General features: G+C 47.7%; 1 protein-coding gene across 1 annotated transcript; it reads right to left on the reverse strand.

Moving 5' to 3' along the window:
* Positions 1-1,860: 1,860 nt before the first annotated feature.
* LOC148833575 (solute carrier family 12 member 3-like) lies at positions 1,861-23,851 on the reverse strand. The gene is made up of 26 exons (XM_088915861.1): positions 23,516-23,851; positions 23,007-23,150; positions 21,738-21,813; positions 20,903-20,998; positions 19,922-20,061; positions 19,258-19,368; positions 18,852-18,963; positions 18,633-18,763; positions 17,956-18,040; positions 17,552-17,706; positions 17,105-17,212; positions 16,850-16,973; positions 16,559-16,660; positions 14,132-14,287; positions 13,426-13,525; positions 12,763-12,874; positions 11,681-11,812; positions 10,958-11,064; positions 10,544-10,626; positions 10,121-10,186; positions 9,063-9,167; positions 7,665-7,776; positions 6,199-6,285; positions 4,610-4,745; positions 3,959-4,026; positions 1,861-2,599 (listed from the first exon to the last, which is right to left on the reverse strand). The coding sequence occupies exons 1-26, from the start codon at positions 23,849-23,851 to the stop codon at positions 2,458-2,460; spliced, it is 3,126 nt and encodes a 1,041-aa protein (XP_088771987.1). The 3' UTR covers positions 1,861-2,457.
* Between the last annotated feature and the right edge of the window lie 641 nt (positions 23,852-24,492).

Below are 24,492 nucleotides of genomic sequence, written 5' to 3' on the forward strand. Positions count from 1 at the left end.
CAGTAGAGTGTCCCCGTCATTGTACTGGGACATTAGGACCCACATGGACCGCAGGGTGAGCGCCCCCTGCTGGCCCCACTAGCGCCTCTTCCAGCAGCAACCTTAGCTTTCCCAGGAGTCTCCCATCCAGGTACTGACCAGGCTAGACACTCCACTCAAAGCGCTATAAATACAGCAGTGCAAGCCTTTTGGATGGATAACAACATTCAGATACAAAAAACGTCAGCATTTTTATCTACATTGTCATCATCATGGATGAACAGATGGAAAAATAGACAGGTGGACGGATTGATGGGTTGGCTGATGGTTGGATGAACAGGTGAACAGGTGAATAGGTGGACTGACTGATGGGTTGATGGTAGGATGAATAGATGGGCTTATCAATGGCTGGACAGGTGGATGGATGGATTGATGGACAGATGGATGAGAGGTGGAGGGATGGATTTTTAGATGGATGAATTGATGGACAGGTGGTTGGAGAGGTGGATGGATGGATTTATAGATGGATAGATGAATGGACTGACTGATGGATTGATAGTAGGATGAATGTAGGAACGGAAGGCTGGATTGATGGTAGAATTAAGGGAAGAATGGATGAATGGATGAAAGCATTGACAGAAGGATGGATTGATGGATTAATGGACTGATGGATGGATGGATTGATGGACACGTGGATGGATGGACAGGTGGACGGATGGACTAACTGATGGATTGATCGCAGGATGAATGGACTGATGGATGAACAGATTGAAAAATAGACAGGTGGATGGACTGATGGGTTGGCTGTTGGTTGGATGGACAGATAAACAGGTGGATAGATGGACAGATTGATGGGATGATGGTAGGATGAATAGATGGGCTTATCAATGGCTGGACAGGTGGACAGATGGATTGATGGACAGATGGATGGATGGTTTTATAGATGGATGGATTGATGGACAGGTGGATGGATGGAGAGGTGGACGGATGGATTTATTGATTGATGGATTGATGGACAGGAGGATGGATGGATTGATAGTAGGATGAATGTAGGAACGGAAGGCTGGATTGATGGTAGAATGAAGGGAAGGATTGATGAATGGATGAAAGAATGAATAGAAGGATGGATTGATAGATGACAGACTGGTGGATGGATGAACAGATGGAAGAAGGGACAGGTGGGGAGAATGATAGATGCATGGTGGGGTGGGTAAAGTGTGTAGACTTTATTCTGCACATACTAAAAAGGGTTTCTAGAGAATCCTTACAGTCTCTGAACAGGTTTAGAGAATCATGAAAACTCTCTGTGTGTCACGGACGTCCAAAGGGACTAACCGTGGGGAGCAGGAGAGCGGAAAAAGACCCATATGCGTAGCGGCGAGACGGGAAAAAGGCCCGGGCTCATTAGTGCAGAGTTCAGGAATGCCGTATAGAAACCTATGCCCTCAGGGAGTGGACGTGGGGCGCCCTGGTGCTAGGCGGGTCTCAGGACATCCGAACGTCAATGCTGAGCAAGGACAGAGTGCAAGACCCGGAAATATATATCCCAAGGTAAAGAGAGGGACAGGAAGGACAGCAGACCGGAAACTAGGGACAGGACAGAGAAGGAGCGCCCTCTGGCTGCAGAGGGCATGACACTGTGTTCCTTCTCAAAGCCAGCACCAGGATAAACCAACTGCAATTCTTACTGCAAAATCCTCTAAAGTACTAAAGAATCATGTATATATGTATATATCATATGTATAATTCAGTAAACAAAACAATATACAAACACATATTCACATCCTGGAAGATTAGCATAACTTGTGGTTTGTTCCATCACACCATCGTTCTGAAATATCATATGATTCTTCTTGACTATTAGGGAAAACTTTTGCAATGTTTTGCACATAAATGTTTTATTGATCGTTATATAAATACAAGCATTAATGATTTCATACTGAGAGGCAACCAATACATATTGGGACCAGTAGCTTATGTTGATAATAACATTGATAATAAAAAACACTCTCTAAGACACAGAAAGATTTAACTATATTAGACAGCACAGCTATGTATTAGGTCAGATAACAGGGCATTTTTAGGGGGAATTTATTATAGTCTAAAGATGCTTTGAAATCTCTGCCCTCTTTATGGTTATTCTCTATAATCTATAATACCCCCCAGATAAATCAGGAATCCCTACATCTGCTGTTGTAGCATTAGCCCAGTTGTGCAATATGGCTTAGAAGCCTTCTTTGGGCTTCTAAGATTTTAAGTAAGGAGCTGTTCAAGGAAAACTTGGGTATTTGACTCAGACAGGACAGGTTTAGCCTTTCCAGTTCAGATTGCATTGTCTTTATCAAACTGTGGCATTGCTCGCAGGCCCGTGAGATCAAAAGAGTTGGTAAGAACTGGATCTCTTTGTGACTCAGCTGCTTGGCACGCAGTTGCCCGGTCCGAGTCCCGATGGCTCACGTTCCATCGCCATCTTCCCTTTCACTGGCAGTAGAAGGTGAGCACGTTCTGCTGGTTTCCACGAATCAGCAAGGCTGGGCATCGCAGGTCATAGGTCAGAGTGTCCAACCAGGCCATGTAGAGGGCACTGGGACAGGTGGCGATCTTGGGCACAGGCATGCTCCTGCAACCAACAAATGAGAAGCAGATCAGTGGGTGCTAAGAATTGCAGGTTTTGACTTCACACCTCTCTTCATCCCTCTCTCGACTTCGCACCACCTCAGTGCCCACTCTGCCTCCCCCCTGCTCCCGCCTCCTCTCCACTCCTGGCTTTTGTTCTCCCCTGCTTTATCAGTTACCGACTTTCCTCTCTTTCTCACACCCAAAGAAGGCTCCCCAGCCGAAACGTTGTGTTTCTTTCCTTCTCTTTTCAGCAAGGAATAAACCTTTATTTGTATCTTTCCAGCTTACACATGCTGACACATCTCCCTACTTGAACTAATTCAAAATAGATGTCCACTCTGCTTTCAGGTGGTAATAATGAGCATTATAGCATTGTACATTGTGATTTTTAACTGTAATGTAGGCATGAAGGGTGGCTCGGTGGTGCAGTGGCTAGCATTGCTGACTCACTAGAGCCCTGGGTTCAGTGTCCTGGGGTGCTATCTATGCAGAGTTTGCTCTCCCTGTGTTCATGTGGGTCTCCTCCAGGTGCTCAAGTTTCTGCCCACAGTACAGAGACATGCTGGTGGGTTGATTAGCTTCTGGGATATTTGGCCCTGGTAAGATTGTGTTTGTCTGTGTGTCTGCCCTGCAATGGGATGGGATCCCACCCAGTGTGAACCCTGCCTTGTGTCTGTTGCTCCCGAGACAGGCTCCAGCTGCCCCTGCAACCCAGTACTCATTAAAATGGTTTAGAAAATATGGATGGATGCAGACATACATTCAGATGTGTAAATCTCAAGCCAAGGGATTCGTGCACGAATGAGCAAGCCATGATCAGCCCAGTGGTGTAGTGCACATAAAAAGTTGGTTTACACTTTTGATGTTGGTGCTCTTTCTCTTTGATGATCAACACCCGGCAATGGCACAGGGGATCATAGGATGCGATTTACCATCAATCGATGAAATCCACGCCATCTGCTGTCGCAATAAAGCCCTGATCCATCATTCAGGATCCCAACCACCCCGGACACAAACTGTTCTCCCCCCTGCGCTCTGGCAAGCGGTATCACACTATTAAAGCACAGACCACTAGACTCAAGAACAGCTTCTATCCCACTGCAGTGAGCATCCTCAACAGCTAACTGCAGGGCCCCAGACTCAATGCACACCTGCACTCTGCACGTCTTACACCTGTTTTTTTTTCTCTCAGTCTCACTACTACATATGAATTATTTTTCCACAATATATTTATTGTTCCTGTTGTCTACCTTGTGTAGTGTTGTCTGTTGTGGTGTGTATGTCCCGAGAGATCAGTGTGACTAAGAAATTCCAATCTACATGTACATATGGCAATAAACTACTCTCCTACTCAACTCACACTAAGATCAGGGCTGCTTCTTTGGAGTTGAACCGGATGATCTCATTCAATCGCACCTTTCGCTCCGACTGCGAAGATAAGGCAAGAGAGAAAGTGTCAGGGATCCACGGTGCCCGATCAGAAACTTTCTTACAAAGACACACTGACAGCACACAGCACCGGCGCAGACATGATCTAAAACAGGCAGCACGCACAATACAGAAAAAAAATGGTAAAACAGAACATTAAAAAGTGAAGTAATCAGTATGCATCACATAAAACTACTGGTGATGCACTGCTGATCCACAATAAGCACCATGAAAAACGGGCACTCCTGCTTAACATAAATAGATAAAAACTAACAGTCCCACAAGCATGGACACCAACATTAAATCTCTGTTCATTTCTAGAATTTGGTTTAAGGATCCAGTGAGTGCTCTATAGTTCAGGGCCCATTCGCCACTCTTTTCCACACAGTGCTCGGGTGTTACTGTCTGTGACCGTCACGGTTCCGCAACACCTGGGGCGCAATCCCGGATGTCTGGCGTAATGCAACAGGGAACCAGCCGCATGAGCTAAAGGAGACCTCCCTCAGCCCAGGTCCCTGCTACGCGCAGTGAGGGCGATGACATCACCATATCCGTACTACCTCCGCTACATCTGGTCATTTACCTTCTGTCTGAGGAGGTCCATTTCCCTGTCTGAGATCTTCCACGGACACTGCTTCTTCAGCTCCCGCGCCACCTGCTCCTCCTGCACTCCATCGTGCAGCCTGAAGGGGGCGACAGCCCCTTCAAACCGCTGCATGCTGTTCGAAAAGAAAGAGGACTTACACACTGGCAGCCCTTTACTCGTTGACTCGTTTGTAGGAGACAGGAGGCTGTCTGACTGCACACAGACTGAAGTCTATGTCCTTATTTAATTACTCAGCTGAAACTGAACTGAAATTGGTCGTGTGTTTCAAGTGTGCAGTCATACTTTTAAGACTTGTTCTAATACTAATGCCCAGGAGAACCAGAGTTTGAAACGTCCCACTGAAAAAAAAGAAGGTAAAATGATGCCTTTTTAACTGAAACAAGATATTTTGAAAAGGGCTCTGTCACTGTCGTGATTGTAATCCCTCCTCTTAAGGGCGCTCTTTCGTATTTTACCTGATTACTTTCACCTGCCCCCTCCTTATCAAAGCCAGACGCTCTCGTTTCTCTGGGCTCTGCATTGGAAGACGGAAGCCCGGAGGCCCCCCTACCATCAAGTCCCTCTACATCCGCGGCTTGAGGGCATGGGCCTCCTATGGGCGTCCTGACCCTGCTGAGTCCAGGGCTCAAGGCCCCTGGCCTCGTCATCCTGTTTTTTATTCCCTGTCCCTGCACCGGATCCCGTTCCGGTTTTTAACTTTGTCTTGTTTTGTCTCAATTGGACCCGGATTTGGACTTTTGGACTTCTCCCTGGATTTTCCCCCTGGACTCCTTGGACTTGCTCGCCCTGACCACGCCCCCTGAGCACCAGATCACCATCATCACGCCCACCCAGTGTCAACCACTCCTGCTCCTCGTCGTCTCCTCCCCGTCGTCCTTTTCCACTTACTTCCGGATTATACCGTCTGCACAGGGTCCAGAACTACGCTTCACGGGAGCCTGGACCGGCTCCTGTTACAGTTGCAGAATTGAGAGTGGGCTAGCCTAACTCTAATCCTTACCTAGTCTCCATTCTGATGCTAACCCTATCCGTAACTCACCTACATGCTTATCCCCAACCTGGAGCCTCACCCCAAGCCTTGACCCCTGGACAGCTGAACAGCTCCACAGAGGTTCAGGAGGAGCAGAGAGAAATGACTTGTAACTAACTTGTACAATTTCAAATTGGCATGTAACCATGACCCTGGGGTAGATTACTTTTCATTCAAGAAAAACACATCTTGTGATATTTCATGACCAAATGTCAGGATCTTTGTCATGTCTCATTTGAAGGATGGCAGCTCCTATGAAATAGGGTATAGCAGGACATCAAGTTGCAAATTTCAGTCCAGAGGAATGAGCGCCACCTACTGGCCAGCTGCTTAAAGCAAGGGGACAACCGGGTTTTCGATACAGGTTTCCTATCATAGTATGACCCAGACCTGCCCTTGCTTAGCTTCTAAGATCAGACCAGATCAGGCCACAAGGTCACCCAGCGGCTGTGTACTGAGCATTCTTGCGTAGCCTTCTGGCAGATGGAGACCTCCTCCGGAGGAGAACGGGACACCACCCATGCGCCAGGCTTACCTTTTGGGCTTGGGGGCCTGCTCGCTGTCCGTCATCACGATGACATCGTGGAAGTCCAGGCGGAACTTGCTGAGCAGGGACAGCATCCTGTAACAAAGGCCAGACAAACAGAGAGAGCTGTAACAGCAGGCAGCAGTGACTGTAGTCACCTGGGCCATCATTGCTCTGAAATGTACAAACTGACACAATGAAATCTGTGGGACACTGCACAGAGTGGATTATAGTGTGTCTTGCAGTAGCATCTACAGGAGAAGATGACGAGATTATGAAGGGACCTTATTTTAGTATTCAACAATTCGAGGAAGTGCATTAAAAATTCAAAGCAGGAAGCACTTCTTTACCATCTGCCCTGCCATGTTGTTGAAGCCAATACCCTGTTTTTTCTTTTTTAAAACAACAGCTGGATGAGATCCTTGGATTGATTTAGTAGCTACTCATTACTAAATAGACAACATGGGCTGAGTGGCCTCCTCTGATTTATAACTGTTCCGGTGTTCTTACGTGTAATTTGAAAGAAGACATTGGAGACAGTGTAATGCAGTGTAAGGCAGGAATAGGTAAATGCATTCCATTTCAGAATTGTGACACAACCGGCTCCATACACATTTGATTAGAGTATAATTATGCTCAATTGCGTTATGCAGAAACAAGCTGAACTAATGTCCAGCCAGAAGATGTGTATCCAAATGATGACTAATGTACTCCACATTCCGAATCCTGGAGGCTTTGCAGACCACTATATACACTCAAACAGACAGAAAACAAGTAATATACAACTCATTTAGGGTGTGCTGAAACAATCCATCTGTGAATTTTCAAGGCACCCAGTCCAAAGAACATGCAAGTCAGTGAGGGGATTGCAACACTGTAATGATGATGATGTTCGGGTTGAAGCTCAGCAGATGTGAGTCTGGTCAGTACCTGGATGGGAGACTCCTGGGAAAGCTAAGGTTGCTGCTGGAAGAGGTGTTAGTGGGGCCAGCAGATGGCGCTCAGCCTGCAGGCTATGTGGGTCCTAATTCCCACAGTATAGTGACGGGGACACTATCATGTAAACAGGCACCATCCTTCGGATGAGACGTAAAACCGAGATCCTGACTCTCTGTGGTCATTAAAAATCCCAGGGTGTTTCTCGTAGAGTAGGGGTGTAACCCTGGCATCCTGGCCAAATTTCCCCCTGGTCTTTACCAATCATGGCCTCCTAATAATCCCCATCTCTGAACTGGCTTCATTATTCTGCTTTCCTCCCCACTGAGAGCTGGTGTGTGGTGAGCGTTCTGGCGCACTTTGGCTGCTGTCGCATCATCCAGGTGGAGGCTGCACATTGGTGGTGGTGGAGGGGAGTCTCAATTACCTGTAAAGTGCTTTGAGTGGAGTGTCCAGAAAAGCACTATATAAGTGTAAGCAGTTATTATTATTATGTAGCCACTCAGTTCCAACCATTTCCCCCTGGTGACAGGACTCACTCTTTGCGGTCCTCTTCCAGGGACTCCTTGTGCCCCACGATGAAAACCCTGACTTTGCTCTGCCGCCAGCGCTTCCTCCGAGTCAGAAGGTAGGGGATCAGAAGGGTCAGCCCTGGGAAAGAGAGAAAGTGTGATAATAGAGCAGCTCTCCTGCACAGAGACAAGGAAGGAGGACAGTATACATCACTGATCATTCTCTCTAGGTCCGGAGGGGGCAGTGTGTCTTCAGGCAGGAGGACAATACAGCCAGCCCTCCATTTACAAGTGTAGTTCTCTCCTCAAGAACTTACATTGCAAAACGAGGCTAACACTGTATATCTGACACAATGTTATTCACCAGCAGAACAAGTTCAGGAAACATTGTGTTAAACTGCAACCATTTCACAGTGAGAAAGATTTATGGGATCATTCTATTTCAGACTGTGTTTCTGGACACACTGTGCACTGATATCCACTCCATATCCTGGAGGGGGCGCTGTTCTTTCTGAATTGCATTTCCTCCCCTAGACCCTTAATGTCTCTATCAGCAGTTTTGAGGTCTTCACTCACTGCTATTTGCTAGTCACCTCTGAAAACTGGTGGACTGCAGCCCTTCAGGATCAAAAGAGAACATCACTGATATATATTGAAATACTGTATGTTAACTACACTCCACAAGCACAGCCTTTGCAGTGCGACAAAATGCAGGATGTGTGATTTCAACTAATTCACTGAACAGTTCATCTGGCAGTATCTGCCAGCAGCCATATTACCCTGCAACTCACAACTGGCAACCCACTAAAGCAGGTGTGAGCCTGGTTGGTACCTGGATGGGAGACTCCTGGGAAGCTAAGGTTGCCGCTGGAAGAGTTGTTAGGGGGCGTTCACCCTGTGGTCTATGTGGGGGGGGGGACACTATACTCTAAAAAGGCACCGTCCTTCGGATAAGATGTAAAACCAAGGTCCTGACTCTCTGTGGTCATTAAAAATCCCAGGGTGTTTGTTGAAAAGAGTAGGGGTGTAACCCCGGCGTCCTGGCCAAATTTCCCATTGGCCCTTTCCAATCATGGCCTCCTAATAATCCCCCTCTCTGAACTGGCTTCATTACTGCTCTCCTCCCCACTGATAGCTGATGTGTGGTGAGTGTTCTGGCGCACTATGGCTGCCGTCACATCATCCAGGTGGGGGCTGCACATTGGTGTTGGTGGAGGGGATTCCCCATTACCTGTACAGCGCTTTGAATGGAGTGTCCAGAAAAGCGTTATATAAGTGTAAGCAATTATTATTATTATTAAGATTTGCTAGGGTCTTTCTCAGAACTGTTCACAGAGCGTGATTTGGTAATCAGGCTAGCCCTGAACCAATTGGTTGTCTACTCAGGAGAGTGACCAAAACAGCTCCTCCTGTTTAAGGACTTACCTCCATCATCAGATATCCAGTAGACATCAATGGTCTGCTTCCCCTGTTTCTTCTGGAACACTGTGGGCATCTGCTCGATCTCGGCTGTGTTAGAATTATTAACATCTGCTGTTCAAAAACAGAAGCATATGTAGAAAGTCACCCAAAATCACAAAAAGAGACAGTGTGAACAAGCAGTGGAATCCCAGCCTCTCTGCTCTCAAAGATCAGTCGATCTTGGCCTGCAGGGTGTATGAATGTGAGTTTCTAAAGAGTTAGAAGCTATTGTTTTATATATAATACTTATCTACCCAGTCATTTAAAGGTGCTTGTCCCCCCGAGACCACGAATTGGAAGGAGTGGTTAGAAAATGGATGGAAGGAATATTAAGGAAATTAATGGGGTCACTTGACCCCCTCTCTTGTTAAACCAGCATTCCGTCTCTTCACAGCGATCTGTTCCAAGACCAGGCTTTCTAACAACCTCCTATTCCCTTACAGATGTCGTCGACACAATATCGTTCCTACAGGATTTTGCCTGAAATTTAACACTTTTTCTTTTGACTCTGATACCACCCAGAGTAACACTCAGAGACTTCTACAACAATATTCTAGGAAACTAATGCTTTCTACCATTTTCTCCCTCAAAAAACAGACTATCCTTTCCGACAAAAAAATTCAGCATGCAATAAACCTATTTCTTGTTCCTTTGCAGCCTACGCATGCTGACGCAGCTACCCACCTGAACTACTTAAGGAAATTAAGTTTGGTCCCTTTTATTTTCAAATTAAGTCTGTTCTAATTTAGAAACTCCAGTAAATGGAGGGATGGAGAGTTGCCTCCCAGCTTTGGATGACTTTGATTTCTTCCTAACTTGATCAAAAGAAATAGAAATATATAAACTGATGGTGAAATGGTCCTGGAAAATGCAGAAAAAGAAGGAATGCCTTCTAGTCTGGAGAACAGAAGATCCCAATCCAAGCTGTGACATGGCTTTGGGAGACAAAACACACACATGCACACCCCTAGAAGATTCAGTTGAGTTTTCAGCATAACTGCAAAGTTTCCTGGGAGCCCCACCTGAATCCTGATCTTTCTCATTCCGTCGAGACTCCCCGTTATCCTCTGGTTCAAAAGCGGGGTTCACTGTTTAAAACAAAGACAGAAAAAGGTGGGAGAAAGTAGCATCAAAATCCTTAAATAGCCCAGTAACATATATCTCCTTCAGTCTCTAAACGTCAAAATTAAAAATAAAATTTTCATTTTACGTTTAATGCACAATTAAAACATCAAAATTTACTTCAAAAATATGTAAATGTAAGAAAAAAACACGTCTTCTTCAACCTTCTCCCAAAACTTTATCCCATTATTTCCCACCCCAGTCTTAATTTCCCAGTGAAGCCAAGAACCCATCAGGGAGACCTTGAGGAATATACTGTATGACCAGAGAGGCTCCAGCTCTGAGCCAGGTGCGCCCCTGTCATCACCAGCCACAGTGCTCACCCCCAGAGAGCAGCTCCTCGGACACATCCAGGCCGTCCGGCATTCTGAGCAGGCACACACCGAAGTTGGAGTCAAAGGCGTCACTGAAAAAGGACCGGAACAGGACATGGGATTAGTGCGTGCTGAGTTTCATCTTATAGGGAACATGGAATTCTAAGGAACCATTGTCCCCAGATCTCTTTTCCTGTTTGTAGACATGCACAGAAAATATAGGTCTCCACCCGGCCACCCAGTGTTATTATTATCCAACAGAATCCATACAGCCATTATCCTTAGCTACTCCATGTGTTGACTAATCTGGCAGACACAGGACACAAGACAGGGTCACATGCTGGACAGGACATTAGACCCTCCCAGGGCACACTCACAAACACACACACAGGGACAAGTTAGAGTCACTCAAGTTCTACACACTATATAGTTGCTATGTAGTCCTCCAGGCTGTAGGGGGAGTCCTCCTTCCAATTGGTCTTGAAGCCCATGAACAGGGTATTGGGTTTGAGCTTGCCCAGGCCAGTTGCCTATAAGAGGGAAGGTGAGAGGTACAGAAAATGTCTTTTTCACTTGTGTTGTGACGAGGTTGCCTCTATAGGCTGTCCCTTCGGTGTGACCTCCATAAGCTGAAATTAGCGTGACCTGGTCCGGTTCTGTTCAATTCCAAAAAATTAAGCAATTCTCAAATTCATGTGAGATACGTGCTTAATGGATGATGATGATGAAGAAGCTTCTTCACCTAAATGTTATTCCCAGTATTCTGGGATCGGCGTTGCAGCAGAGCTCTTGCACCTCATAGAAGGGGCAAATTAGCACAGCCGATCTGCCTGTCTGTAGGAGGCAGGAAAGAGCTACACTGCTTGGAGAAAAACTACAGAATGACAGTAACAGCCACATCATGCCCTGCTACCCAAGAGACCAGATGGTCAAAGAAATCTGGCCATCGAATCATGTTACCCTTGGCTATGTGTTAGCTGATTTGGGTCGGCATTGTCTCCTAGAAAGTAACATTTGCTTTTCAGATATTGGAATCCATTTGTGCTCCCACAGCTTGTGCTCTGCGATGTGGGTCAATAAATGGTCCCAAGTTAGAAGTGCCAGTAGATTGCAGGCTTACTGCTGGCCAAAGGGACACCGGCTCACCTGCATGAGATTCCTGGCCCCGTCTCGCAGGCTCTTCCCATTGATGGGGGTGTAGAAAGCCCGGATCTTCCTCTTGTTCAGCCACTTCACCAGGGTACTGGCGTTGCACTGCTGTGGGGAGGATTTCTCATCCTGTAGGTAAGAATGAGAGCAGAGGGTCATGGGGAGCAGAGGGCCAGTCGACTCCCAAGATCATACATTTGGGAAAGGGAATTTGGTTCCTCAGAAATGCCCTTGGAGAGTTTGGATAGAGGCTCCAAGATTCCCAATGAAGAACAAGTTAATGTCTGGATTGGTAAGACTTAAGTACCATTCTAATGTGCCATTCAGTTGTTCAGTTAAATATTAATAAATGCAAGAGAGACGAAATATACAGAGTATATTTGGTGTAGCTTGCCTGGATGAGGCTGCCCAGATCCCCCCTGTATAGCTAGGATTGAGTCAGGGAGCTGCTGCATGGGTGTAGATGGGGTAGAAGTAGGGGTACAAGGAAGGATACGCTACAGAAGTCCTGGGTGTGAGGTTACTGTATATACAGAGGTGAGCATAATGATATGAAATTAGGATCCAACCCCCAGCCCGCATTTCTGTAGGAACTTTGCTATAATTCCTTGGGTCCAGAGGGATATAGTGTTCTAGTTAAATCAGTAGCTACAGACCTGAAAACATTGGAAGGTTTTAACTCCATAAGGAAATAGTCTGTTTTATAAAGTGACTAACTTGACACCCAGCGTCAAGGACCGGTCCCAGCCATTCATGATTTATTCAACTGTTGTTTAATTTACTCACACTGTTACAAATGGGGAAATGATGGGGATATGATGCTCTGTAAATGAATAAGAGTAAGTTGTGATTGATCACCCATTTCCCACCATGCTGTGCATAAAGAATGAGAAATGGGGGAAAAACTTGTAATAAAGACTTTTTTTCTTGATCTTCAACCCTAGGATTCATTTTCCCCGATCTGCAGAAGATCACGCTACAGCTGAGCTAGGGGTATCTGAAGGGCAACCAAACATCCCAGCTCTTCCTCTCAGGCAGGTGTTTCACCAGCCCCCTGGCAAAGAGTCCCTGCAGCTCACCATGATGATGTCTCCACAGATCATCAGACTGATGTTCTTGGTAAAGGAACCCACGAAGTCCACCAGCGCAGGACGGAGGCTGGGAGGACCAGTCAGCACGAGACACTGGGGTCTAGATAGAAAGGAAGAGAGACTGAGGAGCTGAACTAGAAAATGCACAACAGTGGACTGGCCTCTACAGTATCATGACTGTGTCTGTGATCGTTACTGCTGAAATAATGGGATAGGTCCTCATCAGCTGTCTTCAAGGCACAATACTTTAACACTGTATCGATCCATAGACACTGAAGAGGCACACTGACTAGACACTGCAGTATACTAACACTGCACTGAGAGAGAGGGGTTAATACAGACACAATGACTGACTGGACACTACAGTACATTAACACTGCACTGAGAGAGAGGGGTTAATACAGACACATTGACAGACTGAACACTAGAGTATTTTAGCACTGCTCTGAATCTGTAACTAAAATAGAATGGGAGAAAGAGAGAGAGGGGGAGTGCTTCACAGCAATCACCATCCCCTGCATGGCAGAGGTAGATCAAGGGAAACATCTGACAGGACACTGTTATAATAAACAATAATGAACTAACTGGAAGCTGCTATGATTATCAAGGCCCCGAGACATGAACATGCCAGCCAGGCAGTGAGATCGTCACCTGAAGTTCTTCACATGGTCCTCCACAGCTGTCAGGGACACAGAGTAGGACAGGGCCATGTTGTAGGTGCCAGCCTGCAGGGAGGATCCCCAGTTCACCTCTGGAGCAGACAGAGAGAAACAGAGTTCAGAGAGTAAGAGGGGAAGTATGAGATAGACACTTACTGGAACAGAGCCCACAGAGATGACCTGACTTGACCTTCCTAGCTAACAAACAAATGCTAACAGACCGGCATCCCTGTCTGTGTAGGCTAGTTAACAGGGACCATGCAAACCTCCTCATTCTAGGTTGAAGATTAACTTCTTCTGATTGTTCCATCCAAGTATCTAGATCTGGAGAGCAGACTAGAATAGAACAGACTCAGACAAAAAGCTGACTTCATGGCAGCAGCTGCAGAAGGGGTTGCTAGGACCCAACAGTGCTTTGAAAAAAAACCAAACAAACCTATAAAAAATAAAACATTTCAACAGGTGCCTTTTTAATTCACACAGGGGATAGATGTAGCAGTTTCCCCGTGTGGCACTTTCTTATGTTAATGAGTCAGTGCTTTAACAAAACTTGTTATTCTGGAGCTTGTGTTTCCCACTGCTCCCACTGCTCTTCATACCCCTTAATGCAATATGCTCCTGATTTTCTACCAGGTAGTTAAGAGACTGGCTGAGCCGTTTACTCTCCGATTCCCGAGACTGAGAGACCCGCATCTCACCTGGCTTTCGGTACGCCACGTAGCCCAGGAGAAAGATGATGATGCTGAATGTGATGATGGCGGCCCACCAGGTCAGCAGGAACATCAGCACCACAGAGACCACGGCTCCGAACAGGGCTGTCCAGCGGCTGTAGTAGCGGAATGAAGGCCTCCAACCTGTAGGGGGAGCCCCCCAAAAATGTGACCTCTAATAATGGATTCTGCCCTTACCCAAACAACCCAGCTGCTTTCCTTGATCTTTCTATGGCAGAAATCTGCAGTACGGCTGTTGGAGATTCAAAGACACAAGGAAACTAAATAGGGTGGCACGGTGGCGCCGTGGGGCCTCACGGTGCTCGGGCCATGGATTCAATTCTACACCTGGGGTGCTGTCTGCGTGGAGTCGGTATGTTCATCCAATGTTTGTGTGGGTCCCCTCTGACAGCTCTGGTTTACTCTCACAGTCCAAGGACAAACTGGTAAGTTAATTCCTTTCTGGAGAAAATGGCCCTGTTGTGTGTCTGTGTGTGTCTTGTAATGGACTGGCCTGCTGTGCCATCAAGGGCGTGTATCTTGCCTTCCCCCATTGCCTGGTGGAACAGGCTCCAGATCCCTGGAGACCCTGAACTGGAAAACTTAGAAAATGGACGGATGGCAACTAATTACCAAGAGTTTTGCAACTGAGAAACTTCTTAATCAGTGCTGTCAACCTTTATTCTTGGAGAGTCTATGAGGTTATCTGACCTTCTGCCAGTGCACACATTAAGCTCTGTGATTGACTCTAATTAGTTGATAACTTGTCAAACTTTACATTTCTCTACAGATCTGATATTGTACTACAGCCTATTGAACTGCTGAATCCCACATGCCTACCAAAGGATAACCTGCAAAGAGCCACAGAGAAATCTGATACGGATCCCAGTGAGCAAGTAAACAGACCAGATGAAGAACATTCAGACTATCTAACCTTCTTTGGATGTTAGTAGTTAATTGATCCAAAGATCCAGCTGGTCCTTGAAAGATGCCAGGGTATCAGTTTCAACAAAATGGCTGGCAGTTTGTTCTACACTCCCATCACCTTTTGTGGAAAGACATGCTTCCTGTTCTCAGTTTCAAATGTGCACACTATGTGGAAGTACATGTTGCCCTCTGGTTCAGTGTTTCGCTGTGCATTTGTGACCGTCGTGGTTCCACGCAAGCGGGCCCTCACCGCTCCACCCTGCCGGTTCGTCCTGCAACACCTGGGCACGAACCCAGGTCTCCCGTGTATTGCAACAGAGAACCAGCCGAGTGAGCTAAAGGAGACCTTCCTCAGCCCAGGTGGCTGAGGTCCCTGCTACGCGCAGGGAGGGTGATGACATCACCGTGTCCAAACTAGCTCCGCTACACATTCTGAAGTAATAATAATAATTGCTTACACTTATATAGTGCTTTTCTGGACATTCCACTCAAAGCGCTTTACAGGTAATAGGGACTCCCCTCCACCACCACCAATGTGCAGCATCCACCTCGCCATGATTGGTAAGGGCCAATGGGAAATTTGGCCAGGACACCAGGGTTACACCCCTACTCTTTTCAAGAAACACCCTGGGATTTTTAACACCCACAGAGAGTCAGGACCTCAGTTTTACATCTCATCCAAAGGATGGCACCTGTTTACAGTATAGTGTCCCCGTCACTATAGTGTATAGTGTCCCCGTCACTATACTGGGGCATTAGGACCCACACAGACCACAGGGTGAGCACCCCCTGCTGGCCCCACTAACACCTCTTCCAGCAGCAACCTTAGTTTTTCCCAGGAGGTCTCCCATCCAGGTACTGACCAGGCTCACACCTGCTTAGCTTCAGTGGGTTGGCAGTTGTGAGTTGCAGGGTGATATGGCTGCTGGCCACATTCTGAAGTGGGCTGACTTTGTTCCTGCTTTTGAGGATTTTGAATGCTTGTATCAGATTCCCTAGTAATCTTCTCTGATCAAGGCAAGAAGGTTCAGTTCCTTCAGCCTGTCTGTCTGGGACACTCCCTTCAGACTAAAGAGACTTAGTTCCTCCAGCCTGCCAGTGTGGGACACTCCCTTCAGACTAAAGAGACTCAGTTACTAAAGCCTGTCAGTGTAGGACACCCCCTTAAACCCCAGAATACATCTGCTTTTCTTCCCTGGACTGAATCCACAACAGCAATATATTTTCTGTAACATGGAGACCATAACCATACACAATATTCTAAATGAGGCCTTACTAGTGTGTTGTACAATTTTAACACAGCTGTTATCCCTCACTTTGAAATCTAAGAACTGAATATGGAGAGTTGAAGTCAGAAGGGGTACAAGAGGAGCCTGTGTGAATGGTGGCCTGGGGACTTGACAAAGCCTGCTAACCTTCTCTTTTATCCACCCCTCCCTAGACAGGATAACCCTCCCCCCACCCCTCCCCTGTAACAGGTGAACTCACCGGGGGAGTTGGTGACAGAGGCATGAAAGCAGCTGAAGTTGATCAGGGCGTAGGAGCACAGGAAGAAGTTGGAGATGATGGGAGCGATGACGTTCAATTGAGCTGGGAGAGACAGACAGAGAGACAGTGTGGGTTACTGCCCAGTACAGCTCTCCTGTACCAAGCTGACCAGACACTGCATTAAGACCAGACCAGACCATTCAGCCCAGAAGCGCTTCCTGACTTGCTCTGAGGCGGATGCTGAATGATGTCATAATGGGGTGGGATCCGCCCCCCTTTCTGTGAACTCACCAATGAGAATAAAGGCCACCGAGATGAAGAAGGTCAGGATGTAGCCCCTGTAGGGCTCATCATTTTTCCCATAGCCCTTGGCAAAGAAACTGATCAGGGGGTATATGTTGTCCCTGCAGAGACACTGGTGTATACAGACAGAGAAGGAAGGAGAGAGAGAGAAAAACATAAATGAAGCCACACGCAACTGTATCAATTGCTTCTTTAAGGGTCACTTGCCCCCAGTAGAGGCCAGTTCTGTCTCGTGAGTTGTACCTGGAACACCTTGGGTGCAGAGACCAGGAAGGCAAGGGCTGAGGACAGACTGGCAGCAAAGATCCCCGCAGTGATCAGGGGACCAAACCCCGACACCAAACTGAGAACCTGAAAAAAAACAGGTAGGGTTGGGCATTAGGACATCCTCACTTGCTGACTAGACAATACCTAGACAATCCTCTTACACAGAGAAAGAGTGAGGGGGAGTTAAAACAAACACACGACTTCGCTGGCAGATTGAATGGCTTAATCTTGCAATTCATTCGGGCAGAAAGAGGGGGAGAGAGAAGTGTGAGAGGGCAGTAGAAGGAGAGGTGAATGCGTGGCCGTTATCTGGTCACAAGAGTGCATTAACACTTCAGCTCCTGGAAGAGAGAGGCAGACCGTGGGAGGTCCCAATGCGGGCCTTGTCCACGCAGCTCTGGGACTCTGAAGGTATGACTCTACCTGGTAGTTGTTTGCCAGGCCGAACTGGCAGTTCGAGAGCTCGCAGGCTGTGAAGTTCCAGCCGTATTGGCAGGCCAGCCCCACACAGTCCCCAGTTACGTTTCCAGAGATGGTATCATTCAGGTTCCCCGAGGCATCCCGTACCACACACGAGCCTGAAAGAGAGAGAGGGATAGCTACGGGTGCAATGATTGAACAAGCGGACACCGCAATAGTTTTGCGATGTGCTGATCCTGAGAGAGAGGGAGTGCTGCACTGAGCCCCGTGTGAGAAGTGTGTGTTGTGAGTTAGGAATGATTATGGATCATCTGTCTATTCCTCTCTTTCTGACTCCTGTCATCCTGTTCTGAACATCGGCCAATTTCCCTCTATGCTCTTGACACTGGCGGGACACTTTGGCTTACCGACGGTGGCTGAGATGACCAGGTAGGACAAAGTTGTCAAGAATATAGCCATCAGAGTCCCTTTCGGAATGGCCTCTTCTGGATTCTGGAAGAAAACAGCCAAGACCGAGAGGTCATGTAATGACCTCCATCCAGCTATAAGCCATACAACAAGCACTGTCTCAAAGTCTTACTGAGCTATTAAAGTTCATCCTGACAGCTAGTGTCACTGCTGTCCCCCTCCTCTCACACTCACCCTGAACTCACCAGCACACACACACTGTCACACCTGACTGTACTGTAGACACTATTAGTGTCACTGCTGTCCCTCTCCTCTCACACTCACCCTGAACTCACCAGCACACACACTGTCACACCTGACTGTACTGTAGACACTGCTAGTGTAAGTGCTATCCCTCTCCTCTCACACTCACCCTGAACTCACCAGCACACACACACTGTCACACCTGACTGTACTGTAGACACTATTAGTGTCACTGTTGTCCCTCTCCTCTCACACTCACCCTGAACTCACCAGCACACACACTGTCACACCTGACTGTACTGTAGACACTACTAGTGTCACTGCTGTCCCTTTCCTCTCACACTCACCCTGAACTCACCAGCACACACACTGTCACACCTAACTGTACTGTAGACACTACTAGTGTCACTGCTGTCCCTCATACAGTACACACCTTCAGGTCTCCAGAGATGTTGGCTCCTGACAGAATTCCAATAGCAGAAGGAAAAAAGATTGCAAACATTTGGAAGAAGGTCCCTTCCTCCCCTCTCCAGTCTGGTAACAGGTTATCCAAAAAAATGCTAGCTGTAAGAGGCAGAATGAAGCTTTAGTTTGTCAAGGAATTTGAAATTGTCAGGGTCATGCAAATTCAGGCACAAGCAGGCTGGCTCACATTTGTAGCTGAAGAATCCCATTGCCTGCTTCTCCTTAGTGGGTGGAATCAGGGTTCCCACCAGGTAGTTGGTGAAAGATACCATCAGCACCAGGAAGAATATAACTTGAGTCTGCAAAACATGTAAGAGAGCACGGACATATTAAAACTTATTTAGTAGAACAGGCAAGGCTTCAGTACTTTCTACAATCTAATCTGTCCTCTTAGAAATTTAAGATGACAAATGCGCATGGTAATTTTGCAGTGTAAGATGGAGACACTTGTCTGAACTATATTTTCCAAAAGGCAGTGGGGGAATGACCTCCCATCCTCACTCATGTTAAGACCAATTGTCTTAAACCAAGTGAGCGAGGAGGGCAAGTGGTGCAAAGAGATGCTCAACTTGCCGAGGAAAGACTGGTCTCACCTTGGCCTCCCATTCCATGCCTGCCAGTGAGATGCATAGGAGCACAGTGATTGTGATGACTCCAATGATGCGCACATCGTTGATGTTGTCCACCATGATGGCATCATATTCCTGAAGGGGAATCAGAAAGAAACAATGATTTCCTGCCTTCAACTTAGTATTTATTCCCTCATTTGGGCTCAGAAGACACTGGTGGCATCCATGGGTAACAGATTGGGCCAATTGTACACAAGATCTTGACCAGGACCTTTACCCTAAGTATTCCTAGATCTTTCTGCTAACAGGCTTTGCTATTCCAAAATATTCAGTTTGGGATTTGGAATGTCCACTGGGTCTAGATAACATCGGCTCTCCCAGCAGTTCCAGAGCAAGGCCTCACATGCATTAATCCTTTAGATAATATACAGTAAGACGTCTCTGACAACTTCACTGACCATTTGCAAAAGATCATTTACATGATGAAGGGTTAAGCAGGGAAGTATTTGGTATAACCCAAAAGCTCCAAGGCCTCCTAAAATCGATTATCCACAATTAATTTTAAAGAAGGAGGGGACAATTTCCACTCTAACAAGATCTCTCAAGTGCCCCTCGAGGTCTCCTCTGACTACCCCTGGGCTCAGGCCCACATGCCCATTTCCTTCCAGCAACGGGAAGCCCCACTTACAGCCAGCAGGTCCCTGACGGTCTCCGCAAAGCCCACAGTGTTCATGGCACAGGCCAACGCATTGGCGAAGGCGAACACCAGCCCAATCGGGCCCCCGATTTCTGGGCCCAGAGTCCTGGAGATCATGAAGTAGGTGCCCCCTGAAACACAAACCAGATGACTGCTCAGCCCTCTGATGAATCCCACCGGAACTGAGGCTAAATGTGTACATGTTACACGCAGGCTGGGAGCAACTCATGTCCCGGTGTTGCCACTGGCAACCTGCACCCTATGAGTTTTCATAGGGTCTCCATCCCAATCCAAACCTTTGCGAATGCACCCAGGTCACGTTTCACAAGAGATGCTTATTGTTCAGTCAGGCAGCCAAATATTTCAATTATCTGCTTCTGGAGTGGACTATTTAAGATATCTCAGGTGGGGAGCTAAGGTTGCGATGATACCCTGCATTTTGAGCTCGGCCTCACATTCACCCCAGCCCTGAACTTCAGTGACTGCAGCGCAACAGTGCACAGTTGTGTGCCTAATAGGCAAATATAGTGGGAGAGAAAGCAAATGTAATTTCACCTTAGATGCAATGCATAATAACCTGTAGATCATGCCATACCAGTCTATCTTTTAGAGATAGTCTGCATATCAATGCTGTAAGGTCACCCAGACTGTTTGCACTCCATTACCAGCATTAGAATGGACATATATGCATTGTGTCCATCACTGGGAGGGTTGATCTTTCCATACGCTGGGTATTAAATTGACATAAAAATTGAGGTGCGACATGAGCCTCCTGCTTTTTTAAGATTAGTCCAGAATGTTCATCTTTCAGTTTTTGTCTGATGGCTTTACCACCAAAAGAACACGGAGCGCGACCCCCGTAGTTGCATTGTTAGTCAAGTATGGGGCCTCAAAGGCCTTCCTTCAGCTGTCAGCTGACATCACTCACCAGATGATGTCATCGATTTTGTTGCTGACTGTGACATCACTCACCAGATGTAACCTTCCCATTGGTGGAGATGGCCGAGACGGAAAGGGCGGTGATGGACGTCACGACAACAGACATCAGGATGATAACCCAGGTGAGAACTAGATGGGGGAACACAAACAAGTGACCAGCTCAGCATGGCAAATGGTCATTACGCTACATCTCAGCAGGAGCAGGCAACCCTAGCCCTCGGGAGCAACATTTGTTGCTAGTTATCATTCCAATCTGTTGCTAGTTGTCTTTCCAATCTCTGGCCTTAACGACTTAATTGAGGCAGTTAAGTGAGCAAGAAATAGGTCCCAGGAGAGCCACAGGCACAAAGCAGGGTATACCCTAGTTGGGATGCCAGTCCATTGCAGGGCACATACACAGAAACAAACACACACACACCAGGATCCCCAGGTCTTAACAAGGTAACATTGAAAGGTGCCTCTAAAACTTGCAAGATCTCAGCACTTGATTACTGGGGTTACTGCGAGATCCCGGCATTGCAACATTCAATCTACCATCTCCACTTTGATGATACTGCTGCAGCTGGGCTGGCGATTAGCAGTGGGATCGTTGCAGAGCTTGAAAACTCAAGCAAACCTGCTGCAGACAAGCAAAATGCATCTGGTGAGGTTTGAGGCCAGATTGAATAGGTCTCTCGCGAAGTCTACAGCTCGTTGCTCCTAAAGAATATAAGACAATGGCTTCTGCTGTGACTAGCCTAAGAAGAAAGACAGGGAGACAGTTATGTCTCTCATTCTTGCCACTGCCCGGAGTGCAACGCGTGGAGGGGAAAGGGGTGCACACTCCTGCCCTGGATCAAGGCAGTGGATGGCCGGACGAGTAACTCACGGATTCCAGCTTGCGAGGTGATCCAGGATAGCCGAAGGAACAGGATCACTCCCCAGATGTTAAGCATGCAGCGGATCTGTACACCAGGACACACACAGAAAGAGGGCAAGGTCAGCTCACGTGGCGACAGAAGTGCAGGTGGCCACCATGCACTTCTCCAGAAAAGAGGCAGGAAATGTTAGGGCAGGACATTACCGATAGGAGATCACTTGACCCATCTACACAGTATAGTAGTCAGCAGCCTATTGATCCGAAGGTGTCACTTCAACAACATGGTTGGGATGCTTGTTCCACAATTCCACCAGCCCTGGAGTAAAGACTCCTGTTCTCAGTTTTGAATGCACTTGCACGGTATACTTGCGTAGCCACGTCCACTGTGCAAGAATTTTCCCTGTCCCTATCCCTGTCTCCCTTTGCTGGTCCACCAAGCAGCAATGAATATTAATATTAATTAGCTCCTTGCCTACCCCCCAATGCAGTATTGTGATTGGATGAAAACCCATAACACATTGCAATGGCTGTGCCTGGATTCCTTTCTAATATTGAGGGGCGTTTATTCTAAGATATACAAACAGGTTAAGACATCTGCTAACTTTGACTACACGCACAAGTAGAAAACAAAAGTCTGGAAACAGCTGGATTAATAGTTAGCAGCTAATTGATCTGAGGCTTATCCTGAATGGCTGGATTGGACCCATGACAGTAGGATTATAACCCCAGATATTGCAGAGATTGCACATTATTTCTCTTAATTAAAAATGTACTCCTTGCCTGGAGGAGGGCAACACTTGAGACCCAGAGGTTTCCTTTCACCCACTAAGGGTTTTTGCTTTCCTCTCCCCTGCACCCACACGGTCAACTGTTGCTGTACAGTATTGTTGACGGCTACATAGTCCTGTACACTTCCACTCGCCTGCATACAGTATATAAGTCTCGCACCCAGGACATCCCGTAAGGTGTTTCTCTCGTAAGCTCCACTCCATCTACACCCCTGTAGCAGCTCCCCGGCTCAATCCTAGCTATACAGAAAGGGGATTGGTCATCTAGGTGAGCTACGCCAAATTCACTCTGCATACCTCTCTCACATTTATTAGGATCTCACCAAACTACTGAAATAATGCCTGAGCAGTCAATGGTATCTTTGCAGATTTCTGAACATCATTGATTAAGCACCTATCTATGCAAGTGTAACCTATATTGCGGGGGGGGGGGGGGGTGCTGATAGGCTCTCCGGTGCCACCTGCTGGCAGCGCGTGCACCAGTCCTCACCATCACGCCCTTCACCCAGCCGAAGCGGACAGGTTTGGAGGGGGCCTTGGTCCCCCTGCCGGCCTCCACATCCTGGGACAGCTCAGGGATCGAGGGCAGGGTCCCGTCTGCTGGCTCTGCCAGAGAAATGCTGGCGTCTCCATCCTGTAACGCAAAGGGTGGGGGATGTGTTACTTTCTCTCGTCCGGGAGGAGCCCCCCAGCTTGGCAACGGGTCCGACGGGGGGGGGGAGGTGAGGGACGACCGCAAGTTACCGGCGCGGAGGTCGCGACCTCGCCGGCTCTGCTTTGGATGGAAGGGAAAAAGGGTAGAGGAAGTGAAATCACTCATGTGGCATAAGCCGGTTATGTCGCTGCAGGCACACCGCACGTGTATTGTATAGAGTGGGAGATGGGCAGGGTGCCCAGAGGTTGCCCGGATGATAGATAAGGGCCCAAGCTGCTCAGAGCAGGAGTGAGGTACACAGGATAGGAAGCGAAGCCAAAGATCGGACCGCCATGAATATTTACACCCAGGGCCTTGCGCAGGGCGTCCAGAGTGGGCCTGCTGCGTCTCAGCCGCCCCGGCGCCGCGGTGTTGGCGTAGAACTCGTAGTGCGGCATGGCGTCGATGGTGCTGTAGATGGAGGAGCGTCGTGAGTCCACCCGCGAGTCTCTCCTCTCCCAGTCTGGGTCCCTGGAGACGGCCAGCGGAGGCATCGCCGGGCCTTCGCTGTCTGGGCCGGCGGCGGGGCGGGGGACGGGATACGAGGCGTACCTCGGGGAGTCCTCTTCGGCGGGGGAGAACCGGCCCTTCTGGAGAACGTCGGAAACGTCCCGGCCGGATTTCGTGGTGCACTGCCCCATTGTTTCGAAAGACCCCACTGTCTTTGCTCTGAAGAGGAGGAAGACAACGATGAGCGGTTTGAAGGAGGGCAAATTGGGGTTCACCACGCAGGTAGTACCTGCCGCGCTCTTCCCATCCACCTGAAGCCACAAAACGCAAAAAGTGGGCGGCCCCATTATATTGTAAACAAGCAGGCTTGTGAACCCATGTCTTCTAATCCAACAGAAATATGGCTCTTGACTTCTAAGTGGTTTTGCTGACACATCAGGCTGGAACATTTCTGCACTGAAATGTCTGCTGCACAGCCTGTGCTTCTTCGCTCGTACATCGCAGCACATCAGTCATTACAGTGACTAGCGAGCAGGAAGGGCCGCATCGCGGCATCACAATTCTCGTGAACTCTCGCTCTCATCAAGCAGCCTGCGGCAACATGGTGACCATTCCAGACTTTCACAAAGTTCCCGATTTTAGGCTTCATCCACGATTTGTAAAAAGTGTGCGATACCGTTCATTTATTTGGCGACCGGGATTTAATAACCTGGTTCAGACGGCCTGAGATGTCCGGAAAGGCGATCAGTTTCCTGACGTCATTTCCTCATGATCAAAATAACTTTAAACACTAGACATCAGCCCCTTCTCTGCTGTGCATTTGCCCCCACCT

The sequence above is a fragment of the Atractosteus spatula genome, chromosome 5 (genome assembly GCF_055471065.1).
Source record: "Atractosteus spatula isolate fAtrSpa1 chromosome 5, fAtrSpa1.hap1, whole genome shotgun sequence".
NCBI lineage: Eukaryota > Metazoa > Chordata > Actinopteri > Semionotiformes > Lepisosteidae > Atractosteus > Atractosteus spatula.

Coding starts and splice junctions, on each gene's coding strand:
- LOC148833575 (XM_088915861.1), bottom strand. CDS start 23,851: ATGGGGCAGTGCACCACGAAATCCGGCCGGGACGTTTCCGACGTTCTC. Junction 21,814..23,006: donor GCTGGGTGAAGGGCGTGATG/GTGAGGACTGGT, acceptor CCTGGTGTACAG/ATCCGCTGCATGCTTAACAT. Junction 11,065..11,680: donor GGGCCAGGAATCTCATGCAG/GTGAGCCGGTGT, acceptor TCCCTCTTATAG/GCAACTGGCCTGGGCAAGCT.